The following is a 15,010-nucleotide window of genomic DNA, read 5'->3' as shown; positions in this document are numbered from 1 at the left end:
TTAACTCAAGTAAGCCAAGTGTGCAGCATACATTTATACTCAAATACCTGTTGAACGCCCATAACCTCTAATGTGAAATGATTAAGCATATACCTAAGTCAATGCCATTGTTATTCCAGTAGGTGGCAGCATTAGCCAACTTCAAGTTCCACCAAACAACTGTGTGATTTTGAGGATATTGTCTATGTAGCAGGATAGAGGCATACAGGATGTATGTCAGAGAAAGAAACAGAGGAGGGAAGACACATTTGTTAAAATGTGCTTCAAAGGTATATGAATTATACAATAGAGCAAGAGTTTTTGATGTAATGTTAATGGAGGAGGGAAAAAAATAAAAAAGAAAGAAAGAAAGAAAGAAAGAAAGAAAGAAAGAAAGAAAGAAAGAAAGAAAAAGAAGTGACAAAATAGAAAGAGAGATTAATGTCACAAGACCTACAAGAGCGATGAATCTATCTCCTCTTCCAGCCACATGCCAACATGCCGAGGAGGGCATGGATAACTGAGGTTAGAGGTCTGGGGGGAGCCGGGGGGGCAGTTGGTGTGTGGACGGCAGACAAGGGCAGGCAGGGGCAGAGCCAGGAGAGTAAACTATGCCCAAGAGCACAGACGGGTGGAGTGGACCATGATCCTCTGGTGTGGTACGACCACCTGTTTGTCTGTCTGTCTGTCTGATCCGGGTCGGGATGGCGTGATCTTGTGCTTAAGGTTGACAGCTTCAGTGTAAACTAAAAACCAGTCGAGGGGTTCACTGTGGATAAAACTAAATATACTATACCTCGTGATTTTATGTACTTCTAATAAATCTGTATGTAATAGCTGGTTTTGCAATCACAGTTGAGGCTCAGTGTGTACAAACGGTATCATAAACATGGACTAAGACAGAAAAAAGGCAGTATAATGTCACATCTGGACTGTACTGTATACGCTGCCTGTGTAAGCAAAGAGCGCTCAGTGCAAACAGTCTAGTTTCAGCTCAAACATACAGTGCGTTTGACTCGAGGCAACAAACATACTCAGACATACCCACACAGAGAGTGGAGAAGGCTTGCGAGGGTGTTGAGTGAGGGGGTCAGAGATCAGACTCTCTGCTGCTGCAAAGGGCACGTGGGAGCACAACTCACACCCATCCTCTGCCATGTGTGCACAAGACACACACAGACAACTGCGCAGTGCTTGTATATGCTCATATACCATCAGAATATAGGCATACTCCAAACACACACACACACACACACACACACACACACACAAGCAGAAATAGTCCCCAGACATTTAGTGAGATGGACATTTGAGAGCATATTGTAGATAGAGAGATAAGGAGGCGGTTCTAACTATGGCTACCCGACACCAGAATAACATATATAGGATTATACTGCAGTGATGTGTAAACTGCTGCTAAGGTCAGTGAGTTAAGAGAGAGTGACTGTACCAAAGGCAGAGAAAAGAAGGGCAAAGTTGAGGGAGCTATTATCCAAATGTAGTCAGGCAGATGGTAGCACTGACAAACACGGCCAAAATGGTTTTCTTGGCAGAATTCCCAGCCATAACTATCATGTTTGTCATGATCAGGCTTATCTGTCAATCTGCCACAGGTTGGGCACTGGACACATCATCAGTAAACTGAATCTAAGAAGTCTGGGTTTGGGTTGAGAGGCTTGGACCGTAGCTGCTCAAAGTTGTCCCTAAGGTGGAGAGTCATGGATAGGATTACTTTTTTGTTTTTCACAGGATTGGTCCTCTTTGCTGTATGTTCTGTACTCCTGTACTGTTCCAATACATCACAGCATCTCTAGTGCATTTGTGATTTTGCCAGTCTTCCCCTTGAAAGAGAATAATTTATGGAGTTGGTGATGGAGCTTAGAAGATTTAAGAAATCGAATTATGTTGCTGGCCTTGTCATCACCCCAAACAAATGCCATCAACCATTTCAAGCATTTCCCTGCTGTCCTTTGCAGTACTCTTTCTGTCTCTATTTCCTGGTTGTAATCTGAAGGGGCATATGTTCAAGTCGCAAAACACGTCCCTGATATACTAGACTACTGCTCTCTATATGGTGTTGCCTTTCATGTACAAAACAACTACATTTGATTGTAAAACGATTCATTTGAGCGTTCACTTATTGCCATGTTGTGGTGCTCATCAACATGTGTGTGTATAACATATGTATATATATATATATATATAAACACACATATATATATATATATATATATATATATATATATATATATATATATATATATATATATATATATATATATATATATATATATATATATATATATAAACATCTCTTATATGTCTACTGTTATTGGGAAAACCCTTTGGTGGACATGTAATGTAAAACACGCTATTGCAAATGTCAGAATAAGTTTGTGTTTCTCTCACTGTGAGGGACTGCAAAGGCTGATATCCTAGATATCCCATCTATGTAAATCTGGTGCTGTTTACAAGTTCATGATCTGTCATTCCACCTACATTCAAGGAAACAAACTATTCAATCACCTGTTGTTGAGATGCTCAGCTGTTCTGTCTAGGACTTCAAAGGATAGGTTATTTTCTAAGGAAACTTACAATTTCATTATAAAAATCTAACTTTGAATACTGAGGGGGAATATTTATAATAAAGCAATACTAGGTCTGTGGCATGTTTTGCTAAGGAATGTTCCCATAAAACTGAAACCATGTAACCATGGGCTACATACAGCAGCACATGCTTCATCACATGAACAGATAATTTGAATAATAGGAATTCAGTATAATTACAATCCTCTGCATGCATAGTGCATTCTCCCGTGACGTGCAGCCCACTCTGCTGCACTGCCAGAGCCGAAGGGTTACATGCTTCAAGGTACTATATTACTGGAGTGAATATATTTGATATTTAATGATATTTCAGTTAACCAGCTTAAAATAAGGTATTGGTAATATGATAATAAATAACCCTCACAGTTCCATTTCATTCATGTTATTTTCCCATTTATTTCTACAGAGTTTCCATTTTGAATATCCTGGAATTTTGCAAACCTCTGTCAGACTCAAAAATACTGCAGGTCTACAGTTTATATGGCAGTGGGATGTCTCTGTCACCTGACTTTCCAGCCATTATTATCTAGAAATGATGACCATTTCTATTTAAATTTAAATGAAAAACTTTTGCAGTGTACTATTTATGTACTTAAAAAGTTACGAATTAATTGAGACAGACCAAAAAGCTTGTCCAGTGCAGCACATTTTCTGATTCTCATTCAATTGGCCAAGTCTGCACCCTCAAACTGGAGCCAAATTTGGAGGCGGAATCCAGTTAAAATTTGGTCATTCTCTACATCATCACTCTGCCACAATAAGACTGACCCTGCTGACTATGAGATGCCAATACTGCAGAATACTTTTATCAAACTCGTTGCTGTGTCTCATAGTGTCCTATATATTATATACAATATTTAGCAAAAGACCCAGGATATACATCTACAGACACAGTTTTGAGTGAGGTTAGGGCAACAGGGTTAGGTTTAGGGTGTAAGGTCAAAGGTCAAACAAAACAGTTCAGTAACATCTTCATGCACCTTTGTTTTGTCAATATATACATCAATTGATAAGTGGGGAAGGACCGGTCTGTGTGTGTTTGGCAGCAGGATGAAGTGTATATGAATGTATGAAGGTGGGGCAGGGGGCTGGGGGGACTTTCCCTTCATTCTGCAGCTCTTCCGTGCGGAGGCCACATTCCCAGCACCACTCAGGGGGCTCCAGTGAGCGAGCCACGACACCAAACCCACCCGGAATTCTAGGAACGTTTTCCCTGTGGTTTCAGGTTACCACATACACACACTGAGGACAGATCACAGGCACACACACTCTCTCTCACACACACACAACACCCTCCACAGTAGTGTACTGTACTTTTGCTGTTTGTACAGAGTTGGTTTTGTTAGCTTTCCCTCTCTCCTCCCGTGCTTGTCATTCATTTTAATTTTAAACTCACATACTTACCCATCGGACTGGACAACAACTTGGCCTGACGTTTAAACTTGCAATTGGATTCAAACCAGACGTCTTGTCAAGAATCTCACTCTAATGGTAAATACCACACACTGAAAATTGAACTGGTACACACATTCACACTAAAACTCCACAGGGAATCTAGCCAATGATCGTCATGGGCACCAAATTCGGACTTACAGGTGTAGATTGCTTCACGAAAGATTCAGCTCCAATTCAGACAAAAACTTACATTCAATCAGACTGTACAGTAACTGACATTTGTAAAGTCTGCTGTATCCTCCGGGAAAAAGGATAACAGTGCCCCAAAAATAGTCACGACAGAGAGAGGTTCAGCCCTGCAAGTCAGATGTGATCATGCTGTGTGAGTGTTGATGTGTGTTGGGTGTGTGAATGTGTTCTGTATTGAGTGTGCACTATCTGCGGCACACAGAAATAGTGTGATGATCTATAATCCTTTGTCTGCACGGCTACAGTACAAGCTGCGTGTTTGGATCAAAGCAGAGATTTGAAAGTGGATTTTCTCTGCCTTTGATGAGTGTTAAAAGGCACACTGAGCTGAGTGAGTCTGTAAGTGTGTGTTACTGATATGGTAAGATTTAATAAAGCCTTTCTCACACAGTACCACGGACTGAATTACCTGAGAACTACTTTTATTTTTTTTTAACTGCACTGAAAGTCACACTTCAACAAGTGGCAAACATGTGGCTTTCTTTGGTAGGCACACCGGAATCTAGGTAATTTACCACTACTCAAATTCTTACTTTTATGACGTATAAGGAGACATGCTAGTTTTTAGGTTCATAATTCTATTTTGGGTTACTACTAGAACAGGTTTAAATACGAGTTCTCTCATGCTGTCTGTTGCTGCAGCACTGAATTCTCTCTCTGTCTGAAATGCTCTGTTTTAGCTCTTGTCTCTTTAAGGACCCCTCGTTGAATACCAAGGCTCCTTTTGATTGGTCAGCTCACACGTGTCTGAGCCAGCATAAACACTAACAACAACAGAGCAGCTGTACTAAATCAACTGTTACATGCCAAATTTGCTACGAGGCATTAATTATGTCAATGTAAGACATAGTTATGTGTTGTGATGTTACAAAATCATGGAATTTAATGCCAGACTACTGACGAGGCGTTTCAGGGGCAGTGTTTTGTGTAGAACAAAAGAGCTTCTGTTGGCGCAGACTTCGACTGTTTTCACTTTCAAGTTCTTTGAGATGCATAAGATCATTTATTAAACACTGAAGAAAAGGAAAAGAGGAAAAAGCATAAAAGGTCCACTATAAAGTCACAAGTGGCTACAGGTACAGAGATGTGATGTATACTGTAACTTTTGAATTAGTACTGTATATTAATGTAAAAAACGTGGTACCTTAAACTGCAATTTCAATAAAAAGTCCATTAGAAACCCGACTGTTGACACAGGCAAAGACAGCTCTATCATTGCGACACCATGATAGGCATCACAAAGTGTGTGCCGAGAAAAGTGCACTACATTGCATAGCTGTGGTGGTTTCCAAGAGCAATTTTATGACACAAGATAAAATTGCCTCTAAAATGCAGGGTTCGTCCTGAAGGACTCATCCTCGACTGTTTTGTTTTGCACGTCATACTCTGGGCGGTGTGGTGTTTATGTGCGCAATTGCATGTAATCATTGGCGCTGACATCAAGAAGGAAAATCTTTTAGGGTTCTGTCCTTTTGTTCGCTGGCACAGTCTATCAAAATGCGTGCCTGAGATACAGAGATGCTCGAGAGGTGAACACAACCCTCCCAAACACACACACAGACCACTATTGGCTGGCAACCAGACGCACTAGCAGTGAGCACTTCAAACTGGCTCATAGAGGCAATTAAGCCACAAAGACAGAGGGCTCTCCTAAAGCCACTGCTTCCTGCTGCCACTGACCTACATCCCTCAAATTTTCCTTCATCCATCCATCAGGTCATCTCTCCTTCTATCCATTGTTTCCTCATCCATACTTCCATTCCCCGTTCTCAGCATGTCTATCCCTCCATTTCTCATCAACCTCTCCTGCTATGAGTTTGATGCCTTGCCAATGGGCAAGCACAGAGTTTAGTGTGCACTCTCTGTCTACCTCGCCCAGTAGGAACTGCTCCAGTAAAACATGCCAGTCTATTGTGGGGCTTTAATTATATTAGCTCAACCCACTCCACTGGCTGGACACACAACAGCAGGGAGGGGCTTTTGAAACGGTGTCCCTTCTATTAAGTGATGATGGGAAGACTGGAAAGGGTTGGAAAGAAATTTCACAAACATACAATGTGTACGAGGCACCCCATAAAAGCCAAGTTTGAGTGGGCGGAAACCCATAAACACTCTTCACTCAGGCCCAAATAGCCAAATAATTGTACAGTGAGGCCAACAAAATCCCATTTACTAACACACAAACTATCTTCTAACACTTTTCCCCTTCTTTCTTTGTGCACAGCTCCAGATTTAAAAATACCATAAGTCAAAACTCTCACAATCCCAGGATTTCAGCAGAAAGAATAAATAACTGTTACTGAAATATGATCGCTGTAGTTTTCTATTTCTCTCACATGCACAAACGTGCACACACAACACAAAGATACAGACGCAAAGAAAGAGAGTCTAAGCAACGTACTAATGTAGAGCGGGTCATGCTGAGGTCCCAGGCAGCAGCCCAGGGTTATGGGAAAGGGATGGGCCACTACATCAGAACTAGAGAAATAGAAGAGAAGGATTGTGGGATCGAAAGAGGAAGGACTGACAGATTTTTTGCAAAATGCAAATGGAAAAGGTGAAAGGGTAGGCGCAAGATGAATTAAGTCTGTATTTCCATAACTTTTCATTCTTTCTCTGATGTCAACTGTTCTCATGACTCCACCATTCCATCATGGTCGCCTTGAAGTCTAGATTGTAAAAAAGAACGCACTTAATAGAATGAACTGACTTCTGCTGTGGAAAAAGTCCTTGGCCAAACATACACAGCACATACAGGCACGGAGAGAGAAATGTCCGTCCTCTGCATATAGTAATTAATTTATTGTCCCCTCTACTAGAATTTCATTACCCAATTCCCTTGCATTTTCGAACCGAGCCCCTCTGACCCAAGGGACCGACACAGAGAAGGCAGAGAAGATAAAAAGAAAATACAATGAGCTGATGGGACCAGAAGAAGGAAAGAAGTGAGTGTTAGAGGTTTGCCCGGTGCAGCGCTCTCCCTGCTTCTCCCTGCAATAACAGAATGGATTCCAGATGTCAAAATGATAAACAAATGGATTGTCATAACCTTAAAAAAATGCAAGGCATTCAGAAGCACTCGCACTGCTGTATTGTCTGTAGTCCATCCCCTTGAGCTAATCCAAAACTTCAGAATCCTCCCCAAAGTATGAGTTATTGGTTTTCCACAGAACCTACACATGCATTTACACATGCACTACACACTTACATGTACTACACGCACTCATGTTGAGAGCTCATCCTTTTCTTTTTCTCCCTACAGCATACTCTCTGTCTGTATATGGTGTGTAAATCAGATCAATCTAAAGTGAATCCCAAAAGAGATTATGAGCTATAAAATGCAGATGAAGAGCCAAGACCATTTAAATCTTCTCCTAACACATGCACTGTGGAGTAAAAGTTAAGTTCAAACAGGAACTTATATATCTTGTCTGGCCTGGGAATGCCAGGGGAAGCAGAAAAACGTTTCTGGGAAGAGGGAGGTCTGGACTACTTGTTGCTGCTGCCACTGGATGGATGTATGGATGGATGGTTGGATGGTTGGATGGATGGATGGGTGGATGGATGGATGGATGGATGGATGGATGGATGGATGGATGGGTGGATGGATGGATGGATGGATGGATGGATGGATGGATTTTTTTCTCACTTACTGTAACGGTTCTATTTGCAAGTTTCTTCTTGAGGTCTCATTCCCATGGTATGTGCTACCAGTTTAGAATGTAAGTGTCGACTCCTTCCTGGTTACAGCCTAAAGCTTTTTAAAGTACAACTGAAGCACTTTTAAGGTACCTATGCAATTGCAAAAAATAAAGTTTACACAGTTCCACATACTCATTTAAAACAATGCATATCATCACTTGTTGTTTTCGACCTGTTGTTCATACTAACTTTGATTGATCTTTTCGTTTAAAATAAAAAAAAGGATGAAACATCAGATCAAATTAAGCACTATTCCAAAATGTACAAAAGATCTGTATGAACACCGCACCTGCTTGAGGGCAGAACCATTTATTTGTAGACCCAACAGATGTTTATGGTTTTCTTTCATGGTTAATGCAGCTAACTTTCCTTTGTGAAACAGGATGATGCATGAGTTTCATTTAAATTAAAAAACAACAACAACAACAGACAGCTGTGATTGGTTGACAAAACAGTATTTTTCAATCGTTCCAGGTCACAATTTATTCTTTAAACTGCACTCTCCACTCAACCTCTTTACTTTGTCACCTGCTCAGCACCTGATTTGCTGCTTCTAATAAAAAAATAGAGGTTCCTACACTTAGCTTTCTGGCCTTACCCTAGAGTTACCCCTGCTCAGTTAGTTCACTTTGAATTGCCAACACAATTATACTGGCTCTGGTTTTGTCTGGGAGGAATTTAACAATAAGCTGTTGTCTAATGAAACCATCATTGAGGTTACCTCCCCATGTGTTTAAAGCTAATCAACGTTTTTATGATACCATAACATGCCTATAGCCTGCAGCGTTGTTTCACAACCTGCAGACACTATCTACTCCACCAAGTGTGTATGTGACAGGCAAAGGCAAGAAAAATAAGGATGGTATTTATCATTATTAAAGTGAAGAGAGACGACAATTAATTATTTCAGTTTGTGATAAGACTGCTACAATAGATGCACAGTAACTGGCAAATCTAAAAAAAGAATGTGGTAATTTTGGTTGATCTTATCTTTCCGGAAAAGATGGTGCAAAGTATTCACACATGTGATGCTGTAAATGTTCAGAGATGTTTGAACACATGCCAACACGCACTTTTGGTTGTAAGTACAACTGCTTGCCCCCCGCTCGCCCCTCTGTCATCAGATGCTGAATAAAGAGAGGAAGGGAATTTCAATCCCCAATGCCTTTGATGTGCTTTGAAGTATTACAGCATACAAGTGTGTGTGTGTGTGTGTGTGTGTGTGTGTGTGTGTGTGTGTTTTCACATGTTGGTGTGGGCCGAGCACAGTATGATTGTGTCTGAATGAATAACCCCTCCAGCTGTTGAACAACATATGGATCCCGTGTGGATTGATATGTGAGTGTGAATGTGTGTTTATGTGTCTGTGACCAGAAAGCCCTCAGAGGCTTTGTGTGCCCGCCACACAGGAAGTCAGTCTGTGACATGTACTAACACCATAGAAGCTTAGCATGTCCAGTTTGGACCATGCTTCTTGTGTCATCTTCATGTCATTTCTCATCTTTAGTATTCACTATCTGCCCTTCTCTCATCTCCTTTGCTGTTCTCATGCAACTTTCCCAGACATGGTGTGGGCAGTGGTAGTAGTAGTGGCAGTGATGTCCAAGCCTTTTCCCATGCAGCCTCATAGGAGGGTCTTTGTTTCCCCTCCAGGCTTTGGGGGTCCCCACGGCAGGGCTGTGCCCCACTCCACTGACTCCACAATGGGTCTTTATGCTGCCAAGCCCCCCTCCCCCACATCACTCCATCATGCCTCCCTCCTCAGGGGCACAGGGAGGCACAGGGGGCACCACGGCATCAAAACGCCAACCCTTTTCATGCCCTGTCCCACCCCTCTCTCTCTCTCTCTCTCTCTCTCTCTCTCTCTCTCTAATACATGCCAACAGAGTCAGATACAGTGAGCGAGGTTTGCTGAATAGCCACAGGCTGTTCTGAACAGTTTATGGGTGGTGCCAAATTTTTCAGTGGGGTACTGTTTTCTTATTCAACCCAAGCACACTTGACACCACAAGCAAAGACCCAGCTCTCACCAGGGATTGTGTGATAACACACCGATACAACCCATTAGCACTGTTGTTGAAAAAAATAGTGCCCTTGGTGGTAAAAGTGACACGCAAGAACTGGCTTTTACCACAGACAAAGAAGCCGAATCTCGACAAGATCAGAGATTTGTTCTGTTTTAGGTGCTGAATGGCTGCCTCGCTTTGTGTTTACTCACTCATATGCTCCTGATCATGGACCTGGCACACACAAACATTGGCTGCCTACTGTAGTTTGTGTGCTGACACACTGTCATTGGCCTTGATGAATGGGTGGTCTGCTTCATATCTCTCAGTCACTGGCAGATCCTCGTCAGTTGGGAAGAGCAGGAGAGTATGGGAGGATGGAAGGATGAGACAAGAAAAGAGAAGAAGAGAAGAGAAGAGATCCAAACTAAAACAATGATGAGATCTTGGAAGCTAACATTTTATTAGCTAACTAAAGCGTAACTAACTCGTGAAATTCTCAAACAAAATGCTTCTGCCAGCCACTGAGGATAATAAAAGGGTCTGTTTGGAATCTGACACATCTGTTCATGTCCCTAATGTCTTCCCATCTACTCATATAAAGCACAATGTATGGCTTAATCCAAGCAAAACGGACAGCGGCCAAAGGATCTGACAACATTCATAGGAGTGGAACGTGGGGGAAAAGGCATCCCCCGGACCTCTGTTTTCCTCTATCAAGGCCAATACTGACAGTGCCAAAAGCTGAGGGTGCCATGGTAATGGGAGCCAGTTTAGGGCCACAGCAGAAGGAGAGCATAACCTTGTCATAATTGTGGACTGAGTTTTGAGAGAGTCTAAGAAACAGATCCAGCAGGGGGAATCAGTTACAGACGTTCACTGGCTCAGTAATCTGCATCATTTCTCTGTTCTTCTTATGCTGACTGAGAAAGCACATAACCACACACACACACATACACACACATAGAAACAGAGAGAGAGAGAGAGTAAGTGCTTCAGTCTCTGTGAGATGCACCAAAAACCGTAAGCAGGAAAAGGGATCCAGTGCCACACCTATAAATCAGCACAAAATAAAAACCTCATATGAAAGAGAAGGATCCAATAAAGCAAAGAGACAGAGAAAGGCACAGATAACAACTCATTAGCTGACTCTCAGACAAAGGAGAGAAGTACGTCACAACTATTTGTTCTCTGCCTGCATTCACTCAATATGGAGATGGATCTAATGACTTCCTTATTTCCACACTGATTAACAACAGCCTGCCACACACTTACAGAATGACTTATGCTACACAAGCAATACACACAAATGTGCAGCAGGCCGTCTCAGATCTGAATGTATTCGAAAATCAATCCATCTCAAAGCAAGGTATTAGAGTTATTACTTTGTTATCAGGTGAAACTGGATGATCTATTTGGAAAAAAAGATGCACTTCAGCCAGCATCTACTGTAGCGTCACTTGGAGAAAATGAAAGTTTTATCTTCAGACTGACAATGCTGCCAAGAAAATGTGTTTATGCAACACCTGGCTTCAGCATAGTTGTGTAACAAGATACAAAAGGTTGCCTAATCATGAGCAATTCTCACAGCAGCACAAGACTAAATACCAAAATTAAATAATGTTATGCTGCTCTTATTATTAAATCTAAGAAGAACAACTGATTTGGGGTGTATGCATATGTCAAGGGGTCAGCTGAAGGGAATCTTACATTTTCAGTAAGAAAAATAAAATCTAGTTGTGTTCACAGCAGTGTAAAACAAAAATATCAGATCTGGGGATGTTTCTCTTACCTCTCCACAACACTATCTCCGCTCCAGCAGTGGGAGTCATCCACTACATTATCTCCTTCGCACAGCATTTCTGGTAATGCTGCAAAGAAAGACTTGTAGCGCTGCAGGTACAACAAGAACTCCCTATGGAAAAGCAGACAAATCGGCAAAGAGTATATTATCATAAAGTGATTTTAATACATACAACACATCTTTCTAAATCAACAGCTATGTCAGAAAACATTCAACTGAATTATGCATTACGTGATTGTGGCTGCAATTTTGGTGCAGTTGGTGGACACACTTGGTTGGTTGGTACAACACCACTGAAGAAAAACAAACATTGTCTGCAATCCATTCAACAATACACGCATGCGAAAAATACATGTGATGATATTGATGGTGAATGATAATGAGTGATTAGGACCACTTTGCTGAGTCAGCACATTTTTCCTCAATCAAGTCATGCGCCGAAGCGCTTGCTTCATCAGATCCGCGAACACATGTCATCGATAAAGACGCTGTCGTCTCGAGCAAAACAATGGCATGGTATTTTGATAGGGCACACGTTGCTACCACCAAAGCGGCTGGCGAAAAACAGTGGGGGTCATGAGAGGTTATGTGCTGAGTCACACAGTGTCGGAAATCATTGTTAAAGAACAACAGATGATATGAATACAGATGACTTTGTAAGATGCACCCTAAAGACAAACATAATCAACCGTTAAGCAACTTGAAATGTCAAAGGTGTCACAATTTGAGCTGTCATTGCTAGACAAAGTGTGTGAGAAGAAATAAGAGGCTTGTGTTCATGCTTACCTAGAGAGTGTTCTCAGACTATGTTTATTGTTCTTGGAGGGTTTCAGGGGGAACGAGCTGGGAATGATGGGAGTTGAAGTCCAGGGAAATTGTTGCAAGCAAATAGGATGCGGGGATGTGAAAAGGGGGGATGAGAGAAAGAAAAAGGAAACAAAAGGATGACACGACGAGACACGAGGGGAGGAGGGAGAAAAGACAGTCAGTTGACCCTGGAAGAGAGTGATTATTCATGCACATGCAGAGACTGACCACACCACATATAAATCAATAACCATTTCTCCCAACACCACACCGACAATTAAAACAGATACTGGTATTTAATGTATAAGTTAAGTTAAGTTGGAAAACAAACACACAAGCAAACATCTGCACATGTGCGAATAGTTAAATATTCAAAGGAAAGCCAAAGAAAGTTCTGCTGAGCTTCTCAATTCATACTTTTTCCCCCTTTAAAACGAAACATAAATGTTGCTTTACTCTATCATGTTTCATATTTTTCAGCAATAGACTGTTCCCTCTGTACTGCAGTGGGTGCTGCCATGTCTCTGAAGTGGTCAGCGCTCACATGTGCTTTGGTCAGAGTTGGCAGCAGGCAGGGAGCTGGATTGTGTTGCCATGAATGGCGGTGGCAGTGCCAGGCCAGACCTGTCAGCTAGGCTGGCATCAATGCAGTGATTCATGGTTTGGGACAAGGTCAGGCAGGCAATGCTGCGAGTGTGTGTTTTGTGTGCGTGTTTCTGTGTGTGAGATGCTATTTAAGCGGAGGCCTGCTGGTGTGCAGAGTTGGTGGTATGGCCGTCTGGGTAAACAGGAAATTGTCGGTCCGTCAAGATTAATCTTACCCACGCTCCCCCTCTCCTGGCACAGTGCTGCCAGCTGCTGTGGGCATGGGATGGCTGCCTCAGAGGCCAGGTGGAGGGCATGGACTCATTTACTATGTGTGAGTGGGTGTGTGTTGTGTCCAACTAACCATATGAAGAAAGAAAGACGTGATGGCAGCTGGTAATAGTCATTGTCCAACGGCAGGATATGTCATACTGCCCAGTTTTAATTTTATTTAGATTTCCATCTAGCTGACCATAAATCAGTGTAATTAATCAATAATCACAAAAAGCAGCAGCTGAATAGTTGCCAGAAATAAAAAAGTTCTTCTTTGTTTTTGTTTTTTTTACAAAAGGCAGCAGTAAACCTCACAGTTACCTCCTCATGTGGGCTAACTGCCCCGGCCACTGCTCTGGTAGAGGCTCGGAGGATGCAGCAGATGGACGAGGAGAAGATGAGGTCACGGTAGAGGTTGTGACCTCTGGGCTAGTGGGCTGCATGCTTGTAGGTTCCCTAGTAGTCAGGCCACACACCTTGTCCACCTGTGGCGAAGGATAGAGTAAACACACACACACCTGTTAAGATAGGAAAACATTAAACAGCATGGGTGGAGCTGCAGGGCAACTTCCATAAACTGCCAATTGGCACCTGCACATCTAAAAGCATATAAACCCAAATAGGTTATTCAAAGTGAACACTTTTCTTTGGAATAGATGCCATCAATTCTAAATGTCGAATTCCTACGTTTCAGTTGAATTATTGTGGGGTGACGAGAGGTGAAAAGAATTATGGAGCGGAGAAGTTCAGAATAACGGACAACATGGGAAAACTGTGGGCGTGAAAGGGAGGGACGTGATGAAAGAAAATGGTGTGATGAGTGAGTTACTGCAAGGAGGGCTGACAGTAAATGTAGAACATTCCACTACCTCATAGAGGTGAATGCACGTGCGCACAGTTGGCAACGATGGTGAATATCTCCAGCAGGCTATTAAAGCCAGCACGAGAGAGGAGGAGACAGCGCAGTCAGGAGAACGAAGGGGCGTGTGATTCAAACCCAGGGGTAAAATCGATGACAACTCATTGGCTTAAAAGCCCCTGGCCAGTGTTATTAAGTGGTCTTCAATTAGCCAGAGAGACAGAGTGTAATGGCTCTTGCACGCTGGACTGAGTAACTCTAGTGCTCAGTGTATGCACACTGTTTCGTCCAGAGGGATGAGTCATGGTGTAAGGACGTCCAACAGGACTGTGTAATATTGAACAGCACTACATATTCATGACTGATGTGGAAAAATATGCCTTACAATAAGAACGAACAAGAATGATTTCATTGAGGAAGGGTTGCCTACTAACTTCTAGAGATGTTTTCATACATACATTAAAGCACACTGCGACTCTTCCCAGAAAGATGGATGAATGTGCTGCTTTCCTGGTATAATGCTTCAATTCCATCAGGTTCTACGATGTGGTGGTCTTTTGCTTCGTCCTCCACATGGGTTCATACCTCACTGGGAGAATTTCATAATCATAGAATTTCATAGTTTTTTACTCATTTGGTCATTTTTCCTTGATTTTTGTGCTTCTACCACAGCAAAGTAGGCTATACAGCTCAATGGGTTTCTGTTTGTTTTTACATGATATATGATTGGGAGTCTGCAAAAGG

At 42.1% G+C, this 15,010-nt stretch overlaps 1 protein-coding gene across 6 annotated transcripts in view; it reads right to left on the bottom strand.

Moving 5' to 3' along the window:
* gpc5c (glypican 5c) overlaps positions 1-15,010 on the bottom strand; it is a 106,750-nt gene that overhangs the window by 46,926 nt on the left and 44,814 nt on the right. For 5 of the 6 annotated variants that reach the window (XM_030402386.1, XM_030402387.1, XM_030402388.1 and 2 more), the window contains 3 exons: positions 13,729-13,892; positions 12,529-12,585; positions 11,731-11,853 (listed from right to left, as the gene is read on the bottom strand). In XM_030402386.1, the coding sequence (XP_030258246.1) occupies positions 11,731-11,853; positions 12,529-12,585; positions 13,729-13,892 (344 nt within the window). The remainder of the gene's footprint in view (positions 1-11,730; positions 11,854-12,528; positions 12,586-13,728; positions 13,893-15,010) is intronic. The other variant, XM_030402385.1, reaches the window with a different exon arrangement.

This window comes from Sparus aurata, chromosome 21 (assembly GCF_900880675.1).
Source record: "Sparus aurata chromosome 21, fSpaAur1.1, whole genome shotgun sequence".
Lineage (NCBI taxonomy): Eukaryota > Metazoa > Chordata > Actinopteri > Spariformes > Sparidae > Sparus > Sparus aurata.
Note: the sequence above shows the minus strand (reverse complement) of the source record. Positions and strands in the feature narration are given on the sequence as shown.